Genomic DNA, 11,036 nt, shown 5'->3' on the forward strand with positions numbered 1-11,036 from the left:
AGGGCGATCGCTGCCGGTGCTGTGTGCCAGGAGCGGTGCCACCCCGCTCCTGGCACATTAACCCCCAAAATGCTGCGATTGAAGTTGATCACGGCATTCCGGGAGCAAGGGGAGGTAAGCACGCCCCTCTTATCTTCTCTCCGGCATCTCGCGCTGTCTGTGCTGGCTCCCGGTAGTTGCCATGGTGACTTGATGTCCGAGTCACCAGGCATCAGGAACGTACTTTGATCATGCGCAGTGCTCAATCAAAGTAACTTCTGCATAAATTTTCTTAGTCGAGGTTATCCATTACCCCTACTAAATGAACAGACAGAGTCAGTAAAAAAAAATCAAAAAGATTTATTAAAACAGATAGATAAGAAAAAGCAGCGTACCGTAGAGAGGTTAACTTTAACTGTCAAACACAAAGCAATGGATAAGGTGATCCATACAGCTATAAGACAAAACGGACACCTGATAGAAAGTGACAAAGAGCTAAACGAGAAAGCCAATAATAATCCCCTATCTTCATGTAGAAGTAGTAAATTGGGAGATTTAATAGCCAGAAACAGAACTGAACACAATACAGGTAACTGGCTAGAGAAACTTCGTTCTGCCACCTGCAGATCACAGATAAAAGCTTCCGCTTAGGACCATTGACCTGACATGTGAAGGACTTTGTGTCATGTAGAACTAAGCATGTGGTATACGTCATCTCCCCATGTAAATTCTATAACAAAGGTAAAACTATATGACCTTTTTCCGAACATTATCGCTCTATAATCACTGGAAAGGGAGCTTCTCCACTTAGAAGACACATGCATGATAATGCTGATCTGAAGTGTTTTGCAGGAATAGAAAAGGTCAAGGTCCCTCCACAATTTGGAAATCTTCATGTTGTTATTATTAAAACAAGAATCAAGGTTGATTCTTAATTCTGCAGCCCAGGGTAAGGCAATAGGACCCCTAACACATCCCCCCACCTAGGTTGGTCAGGTATCATGTTCTGATGACCACTTCCATTAAAATTGTTACCTTTTTCCCAAAAAAATACCAGCAGAACTTAAATATGTGGTGTACTTTAGGGCTGAGGCTTAATAGTGATTGCAATTTCAGAGTTAGAGTCCCTGGGTTACTGCGACAGAGAGGGGTCAGAAGACTGCGGTGCCTGGTTTCATGTACTTCTGCACTGGTTAAAAGTACTTCACCATCATATTCAAAAGTGCAGTTTTTTCCTTGCTAGCAGTGCAAGGGTTAATCTGTTCAGTTGACGCTCCCGGAGCTTTCCTACCTGGATTGTCTCAGCTGTTCAGTGTTGGCCACTGCTATATAAGCTCACCTCTGACACTTATGTAATGCCAGTGTTAGTTCTTACTGCCTGGTTCTGGAGTTGGCAGTAGTAGTGGACAACTCCTTTAAGAAGATACAATTTTCAGTTAAAACATTTCCAACATTCTGAACATGAAAAAGGCTTCTCCCCTGTGTGACTTCTCTGATGTTTATTAAAAGTTGATTCCGTGTAAAACATTTCCCACATTAATTACATGAAAAAGGCTTCTTCACTGTGTGGGTTGTCTGGTGACTAAGAAGGCTTGTTTTCTTCACAAAACATTTTCCACATTCTGAACATGAAAATGGCTTCTCCCCTGTGTGAATTTTCTGGTGTCTATTAAGATGCGCTTTCAGTTTAAAACATTTTCCACATTCCAAACATGAAAATGGTTTCTCCCCTGTGTGACTTTTCTGGTGCGTAACAAGATTTGATTTATGGTTAAAACATTTCCCACATTCTGAACATGAAAATGGCTTCTCCCCTGTGTGAATTATTTGGTGACTTAAAAGATATGATTTGTTCACAAAACTTTTTCCACATTCTAAACAGGAAAATGGTTTCTCCCCTGTGTGACTTTTCTGGTGCGTAACAAAATTTGATTTCTGGTTAAAACATTTACCACATTCTGAACATGAAAATGGCTTCTCCCCTGTGTGAATTATTTGGTGACTTAAAAGATATGATTCTCTCACAAAACTTTTTCCACATTCTAAACAGGAAAATGGTTTCTCCCCTGTGTGACTTTTCTGGTGCGTAATAAAATTTGATTTATGGTTAAAACATTTCCCACATTCTGAACAGGAAAATGGCTTCTCCCCTGTGTGACTTTTCTGGTGCTTAACCAAAGCTGATTTCTGGTTAAAACATTTACCACATTCTGAACATGAAAATGGCTTCTCCCCTGTGTGAATTATTTGGTGACTTAAAAGATATGATTTTCTCACAAAACTTTTTCCACATTCTAAACAGGAAAATGGTTTCTCCCCTGTGTGACTTTTCTGGTGCGTAACAAAATTTGATTTATGGTTAAAACATTTCCCACATTCTGAACAGGAAAATGGCTTCTCCCCTGTGTGGGTTCTCTGGTGGTAATTAAGCTGTGCTGTCGAGTTAAAACTTTTCCCACATTCTAAACAGGAAAATGGCTTCTCCCCTGTGTGGGTTCTCTGGTGGTAATTAAGCTGTGCTGTCGAGTTAAAACATTTCCCACATTCTGAACAGGAAAAAGGCTTCTCCCCTGTGTGAATTCTCTGGTGCTTAACGAAATCTGATTTCTGGTTAAAACATTTCCCACACTTGGAACATGCAAAGCTATTCTCTGTCGTATGAATTTTTTGATGTTTAAGAATAGATTTTTTGATGGGAAAGTTATTTCCACATTCTGAATGTGAAAATGGCTTCTTTGCTTTAGGAGCAGTTTGTTTTTTAATACTTATTTTGTGACTTTGATTTTCCTTAGTAGTCGGTAATGAATCCGAAGACAGGGCCTCTTTCAAATGATCAGATGACAGATCTTTGCTGTGAAGAGATGATGGTATATCTGGAGTAATGGCATTCACTTCAATTGTATCCTGTGGGATCTCAAGATCATCTGATTTAAAAATTGAAGATGTCAGCTGTTCTTCTGAACTCCTGGTACAGTCATCTGCCAAGAATAAAACCAATTATTATTTTAGAATAAAATATCCTTGAATTGTATATTTTTGAACATTTCTACTTAAACTGTCTGTAAAAATGGCAAGTTATGTAAAATATTGAATTATTCATCAAGACAATGACAGTTCACAGTCTAATAGAAAACCTCATAGGATGAACCAGTAGAGCGTGGTGTCCAACTGTTTGTTCATTTTGCCTCCCAAATATGGAATAAAAAGCCACCAAACAATGTTATGTAGGCGAAAATAATACCAATAAAAACTTCTACTCATCTCACAAAAAACAAGCCCCCACTCAGGTACATCATGTGTCAGTGGAAAACCAAAGGTTTCTACACCATTAGTGGCTCAAAGGCTCTTGAAAGGTAACATGGCTTCCATAACCCAATCCAGCAATATCCACTCTCCCAAATTGAAATCTCCCCCTCGCTTCTGAGCCTTGCAGTGCGCCCAAACCACATTTATCATCCATGTATTCGGCATTACTATAGTGAGAAGAACCCACTTAATTTACGGTGTATGTCTCCTGGAGCACAATCTGGGCACTATGTGTTGGGTAATAAAATGGTATATTTGCAATTTTCTTTCTCCAACATCCACTGCATGCTAATTTCAGGAAAGTGCCTGTGGAGTCAAAATAGTCACTACTCCTATAGATTATATCACTGAGGGTTATAATTTCCAAAATGGAGTCACTTATGTGGATTTCTACTGCTCTCGTTTTCAGCAATTTTGTTATTTTAGGGCTTCTGCAAAAGGCATCTCCCATTTTCTCTGGGATCTGCTCCTGCGACATCTGCCTCTGTCACCTTATTCATTCTGCAGGCGGCGCTGGTAATGGAGGAGACATCAGAACCAGAAGCTCTGGGTGATGCAGGTTCTGTCCAGCCCTTGGCTCTGACCTGGCTACATGACTATTCTTCTTCCCATCTCACACCAAAGAACAGCAGGTAACACCATGGCCCAAGCCTAGGGGTGCAAGTCCAGATCCATGTAGAGGGGTAAAAGGGTGATGGGCAAGGCAATCCCTATTTTGGACACTAACTAGTGCAGTCAAAAAGTGTGAGTATAGACAATGACACATCTATTGAAATGATCAAACTCAACAGTCTTCATCAGTAAATAGTAACTAGTGGTGAAACCTCTCTGGGTAATTGGAGTATGGGGCTTGGTTGCTCTTAGCTATCTAAACTATCGTAAGGGCATTTGGAAGAGGAAATGGAGACTTTTTTTTTTTTTTAAAGACTACCAGGGAGTTACAGACATACATAAGTGAGGCAGGCCGATCCCACCACAATCAAACTATCACACAGAATTAAGCTGTAAAGAAAGATATGGAATAAAAAAATGTTACATCTCCAACAAAATTTTATGTATGGGGGGGGGGGGGGGGGACACCAACACTAAACCGGACTTTATTCATTTATGGTGGACCACTGGAGCTACTACGAGTCCTGACCAGAAGAGTAGAGAAAGTATTAGCGCCCCCATTTCAGGAGAGATTGTGCAGTAATCTGAATTCCTTAGGATTGAAAACATAATGGAATTTATGACGTGGAGTGAATCCATGAAACCAGGGCTGGAGCCATGCCAACACATCTCCTGCAGGCGTGAATAAATGTATATTACAGCCATCAGCCACGCACAGCTTAGAGATATATCATGGCACAGGTGTAATGTTTTTTATGTAGTCTATCACAATCCTGTATGAAGTTAGTTGGTTTTAAAATAAAGTGTAAAGTCAGGATAAAGGGAAACTCTGTTGTTATTGTACAGAAATTCACACTTGTTCCTCACTGCACATTAAATGTTGTCGATCATAAAAGTGAAGTTTGGCCAGAAAGACTGGACCAGGTCTTGTAGGTACCATATGAGCACATTCAGCAGCACAGAAGGGAGAGAAGGGAGATTCATCCAATAAGATATCAGGATTCTAGGAAGCCAACAGAGGGTAGGTGGATCCTCCAGGTTGTAAATTCTATAGAAAAGGGCTTTCAATGCCCAAAGTCATTCGAACAGTTTTGGGTGAAGGAGAATGTTGTGGTCAAGAGGTAAAATGGTGATCACATGATTGTGATACGGCCGGACTACACCACCGATAAAGCAGCCACAGCCGGTGACTGAGGAGAATCGGTGACTTCTCTGCATTTAGTGGTTACTACTCACCTGTATGGTTATCGGTAGGAATCTCCTCTTTACACCGCTCATCACTCCTCACATATGTTTCTGTAGTATTAATATAGGTCAGATCTTCACCCTGAAACAAATATTGTAAAAGTCACAGACAGATGGAGAAGTCACATCTATGATCAGCTCTAATCCTGACATCTCCACCGTTCTCACTACACGAGTATAAAACATATAATACTGGTGGATAAAACAAGACTGAACACAAGACCTTTACAGCCGTCTACACATCATAGGGGACATCTCATGACACCATCTCTCCATCTACCTGATGATCCCGAGGAACACTGGGATCTTCTTGTTTACAGTCCTGTGGAAGAAGAGGACGGGGACATCTCTCTGGTGTTGTCCTCTTACTGGATAGATCTGGAGGAAACACATACAGGGACTGAATTCATTCTTTACATACAGATAATTATAGGCCGTGTGTATTTAGTCCTATCTATTACCTGGTGATGTGAGGGGCTGGGGAACCTCCATCATGATGTCCTTGTACAGATATTTGTGTTCTTCTATATACTCCCACTCCTCCATGGAGAAATAGACAGCGACATCCTGACATCTTATAGGAACCTGACACATACAATGATACCGTCATCCCCCCAATCCCTTCATAGCGTTACTGTCTAATGTCCCAGCATTCCCAGCAGTGTCACCTCTCCAGTCAGCAGCTCAATCATCTCGTAGATGAGCTCTAGGATCTTCTGGTCATTGATGTCCTCATGTATCAGGGGGTGAGATGGAGGCCTCGTGATTGGGCTCAGGGGTCTTCCCCATCCCTCAGACACAGGGTCCTGACAGCGCTCACTAGAGGTCTTCTTCACTACTGTGTAATCCTGGTTATGGAGAGACACATTAATAAATCTCACTACAGACATTTCCAGAGTCCTCACCTTTCCAGTTCTGTCCATCTGTTATTCCCATTGATAAGAATGATGTAATGTGATGTCATCAGAATCTCTCACCTCTCCAGTAAGACGGAAAAGGATCTCTAGGGTGAGGTGTAATATTCTCTCCGCCATCTTGTCTCTGTCCATATCCATCTTTGATGGGAGAATCAGGAAAATTCTCTTACATAGAAGATCTTCACTGAGAGGATCTGATATTGACCTGAACAAGAAGAAAATGAGCCGATGGAACATCATAAAAATCCTGGAGATAATAAGGGAAACATGAGGAGATTTATTATTTTACAGTATTTAGTTTTCTGCTTTACATCTAGTAATAAAACCTATATATTTTAGGCCACAAACAAAAATCAGTTTCTTCCTCGGAGTCTGGAGCTGAACACGTTTCTCAAAGACTCATCTTCCATAACGCTAATTCTCGTCCCATTTACCGACACTGGAATCGGCATTAGCAATACTGCAGGAGATATTCATTACATGTAACATGAGAAATAACTACTTCATGATGAGGACGACACGTTCATCATCTACTACGGCTCTAGAAAGATATTTGGCCAGAGTCCATCATTGACTACATCTCCACCGGCCGTCTATATGAATGTTTCCCGTCTTCCCCGGACTGTAATCTTATGTCACGTTAGATCTCATGTCTGATTCACACACAGAAGTTTGATGCTTTTATATATAATTTCACAAGCCCCTACATATAATAAACTTAAGTGCCTTTCATGTGGCACTAAAGAGTGTTTACCCGAATAAATAAATGAAAAAAAACACACTTGGGGTCCCCCACTATTTTTCATAACCAGGCAAGGTGAAGCAGACAGCTGCGGGCTGATATCAGGCTCAGAAGGATCCTGGTTATTGACCCTTTCCAGCCTGAAAATACGCGCTTTGCCCACCTCTTCTCTATTGCCCTGGTGCGGTGGCAATCGGGGTAATGATAGTTGAGGTTGATGTCAGCTGTGAATTGTCAAAAAACACATTTGGCATCAAGCCCTGGGGTTAGTAATGGAGAAAAAAATACACAGACATAAAAAAAAAAATTATTTGAAGAAAGACTCCCCGACACTCTTCCTGGTTCACCAATTTATTTTTGAAAAAAAAAAAAAACATGCAGGTCCGACGTAGTCCATGGCATTCCCATAACGATCCCCGAATCCAACATCCAAAGGCTATGGAGCCTTGTTCAGAGGACGACGCTCTATAGGTCGTAGCAGCAGCCACTCCGGGGCCCACTGCGTTCCACAAGACCTGGCGGCTCTGATGAGCAGTGACCTCAGTAACTACACCGCTCATCAGAGTCACCAAGTCCTCTGTATAATAACCCCATGTAGTGCCCCACAATAATGGCCCCACACAGTGCCCCAGTGTCTAATGGCCCCATATAGCGCACCATACTATAATGTGCCCCACAGTATCATGACCCCATATAGTGAACTATAGTATAATACCCCCCCATATAGTGCCCCAGTGTCTAATGCCCCCGACATATAGTGCCCCAGTGTCTAATGCCCCCCCCAAATAGTGCCCCAGTGTCTAATGCCCCCCCCAAATAGTGCCCCAGTGTCTAATGGCCCCATACAGTGCCCCAGTGTCTAATGGCCCCATACAGTGGCCCACAGTCTAATGGTCCCATACAGTGGCCCACAGTCTAATGGCCCCATACAGTGGCCCACAGTCTAATGGCCCCATACAGTGGCCCACAGTATAATGGCCCCATACAGTGGCCCACAGAATAATGTGCCCCACAGTATCATGGCCCCATATAGTGAACTATAGTATAATGTCTTCCCCATATAGTGCCACCACAGTATAATGGTCCCATGTAGTGCATCCTGGTATATGGCCCGTGACATTACTAATAGATGGGGGCACAGGTGACATTACTAAATATATGGGGGCACACAGGGGACATACTAATATATGGGGGCACACAGGGGACATTACTAATATATGGGGGCACACAGGGGACATTACTAATATATGGGGGCACACAGGGGACATTACTAATATATGGGGGCACACAGGGGACATTACTAATATATGGGGGCACACAGGAGGACATTACTAATATATGGGGGCACACAGGCGACATTACTAATATATGGGGGCACACAGGGGACATTACTAATATATGGGGGCACACAGGCGACATTACTAATATATGGGGGCACACAGGCGACATTACTAATATATGGGGGCACACAGGCGACATTACTAATATATGGGGGCACACAGGCGACATTACTAATATATGGGGGCACACAGGCGACATTACTAATATATGGGGGCACACAGGCGACATTACTAATATATGGGGGCACACAGGCGACATTACTAATATATGGGGGCACACAGGAGACATTACTAATATATGGGGGCACACAGGAGACATTACTAATATATGGGGGCACACAGGGGACATTACTAATATATGAGGGCACACAGGGGACATTACTAATATATGGGGGCACACAGGGGACATTACTAATATAGGGGGGCACACAGGGGACATTACTAATATAGGGGGGCACACAGGGGACATTACTAATATAGGGGGGCACACAGGGGACATTACTAATATAGGGGGGCACACAGGGGACATTACTAATATAGGGGGGCACACAGGAGGACATTACTAATATATGGGGGCACACAGGCGACATTACTAATATATGGGGGCACACAGGGGACATTACTAATATATGGGGGCACACAGGGGACATTACTAATATATGGGGGCACACAGGGGACATTACTGATATATGGGGGCACACAGGGGACATTACTAATATATGAGGGCACACAGGGGACATTACTAATATATGAGGGCACACAGGCGACATTACTAATATATGGGGGCACACAGGCGACATTACTAATATATGGGGGCACACAGGGGACATTACTAATATATGGGGGCACACAGGGGACATTACTGATATATGGGGGCACACAGGGGACATTACTGATATATGGGGGCACACAGGGGACATTACTGATATATGGGGGCACACAGGGGACATTACTGATATATGGGGGCACACAGGGGACATTACTGATATATGGGGGCACACAGGTGACATTACTAATATATGGGGGCACACAGGTGACATTACTAATATATGGGGGCACACAGGTGACATTACTAATATATGGGGGCACACAGGGGAAATTACTAATATATGGGGGCACACAGGCGACATTACTAATATATGGGGGCACACAGGGGACGTTACTAATATATGGGGGCACACAGGGAACATTACTATTATATGGGGGCACACAGGGGACATTACTAATATATGGGGGCACACAGGGGACGTTACTAATATATGGGGGCACACAGGGGACATTACTAATATATGGGGGCACACAGGGGACGTTACTAATATATGGGGGCACACAGGGGACATTACTGATATATGGGGCACACAGGTGACATTACTAATATATGGGGGCACACAGGAGACGTTACTAATATATGGGGGCACACAGGGGACATTACTAATATATGGGGGCACACAGGAGACGTTACTACTATATGGGGGCACACAGGGGACATTACTAATATATGGGGGCACACAGGGGACATTACTAATATATGGGGGCACACAGGGGACATTACTAATATATGGGGGCACACAGGGGACGTTACTAATATATGGGGGCACACAGGGGACATTACTGATATATGGGGCACACAGGTGACATTACTAATATATGGGGGCACACAGGAGACATTACTGATATATGGGGGCACACAGGGGACATTACTAATATATGGGGGCACACAGGAGACATTACTGATATATGGGGGCACACAGGGGACATTACTGATATATGGGGGCACACAGGGGACATTACTGATATATGGGGCACACAGGAGGAGTTGTGGCCGCTGCAGGTGAATAGGGGAATATTATCATGTGGAGTCACAGGGGGAGAAGGGAGAATTATTACAGTGGCCGGTACAGAGGGGAGGACATTACTGTCTGGAGGACAGGAGGAAACCGCAATCACTGCACACACAGATAGGAATCGCAGGTGTGAATAAGGACTATAGTGAGTGCGATAATAATGTGCACAGTGCTGCGGAGTATGGCGGCGATATAGAAGGAAGAGGAAGAAATAATCCGCATAGAGAATAACGAGGAGTCTCCACATACCTCCACCTGCAGAGCCGCCACCACATATATGGCTGCTCTGTGCGCACAGGAGCTGTGATGAGGTCACAGGAGTGGAGGAGTCAGGGGTCACATGATCAGGGGCCTCAGTGGATGCAGGACTCTGCTGTGCTGGTTGTCATGGTGCTGGATGAGCTGAAGTTTATGTGTGGGGTCAGGAGGGGTTTACAGTGTGGATGTAGCAGAGCCGCGTGTGTACGAGGTGTACGGAGCAGAGCCGCGTGTGTACGAGGTGTACGGAGCAGAGCCGCGTGTGTACGAGGTGTACGGAGCGGAGCCGCGCGTGTACGAGGTGTACGGAGCGGAGCCGCGCGTGTACGAGGTGTACGGAGCAGAGCCGCGCGTGTACGAGGTGTACGGAGCGGAGCCGCGTGTGTACGAGGTGTACGGAGCAGAGCCGCGTGTGTACGAGGTGTACGGAGCAGAGCCGTGTGTGTACGAGGTGTACGGAGCAGAGCCGCGTGTGTACGAGGTGTACGGAGCAGAGCCGCGTGTGTACGAGGTGTACGGAGCAGAGCCGTGTGTGTACGAGGTGTACGGAGCAGAGCCGTGTGTACGAGGTGTACGGAGCAGAGCCGTGTGTACGAGGTGTACGGAGCAGAGCCGTGTGTACGAGGTGTACGGAGCAGAGCCGCGTGTGTACGAGGTGTACGGAGCGGAGCCGCATGTACGAGGTGTATGGAAGCAACACAAGTTTTTTCTACACAGTTCTTCTTCACAAGGGAGTTTGAATAGCTCCTCTGATAATATCTACAGGACTTACAAGCAGCAGATAAGGACATGG

The 11,036-nt window shown here is 44.3% G+C and overlaps 1 protein-coding gene across 1 annotated transcript; it reads right to left on the reverse strand.

Annotated features, from left to right (window-relative positions):
- Positions 1-323: 323 nt before the first annotated feature.
- Positions 324-7,139, reverse strand: LOC141194424 (uncharacterized). Its single transcript, XM_073662338.1, has 5 exons — positions 6,120-7,139; positions 5,811-5,990; positions 5,423-5,542; positions 5,134-5,224; positions 324-2,957 (listed from the first exon to the last, which is right to left on the reverse strand). The coding sequence occupies exons 1-5, from the start codon at positions 6,297-6,299 to the stop codon at positions 1,516-1,518; spliced, it is 2,013 nt and encodes a 670-aa protein (XP_073518439.1). The 5' UTR covers positions 6,300-7,139; the 3' UTR covers positions 324-1,515.
- Positions 7,140-11,036: the final 3,897 nt, after the last annotated feature.

Source organism: Phyllobates terribilis, unplaced genomic scaffold (genome assembly GCF_046119375.1).
Source record: "Phyllobates terribilis strain yellow unplaced genomic scaffold, ASM4611937v1 Scaffold_71__1_contigs__length_7168151, whole genome shotgun sequence".
Lineage (NCBI taxonomy): Eukaryota > Metazoa > Chordata > Amphibia > Anura > Dendrobatidae > Phyllobates > Phyllobates terribilis.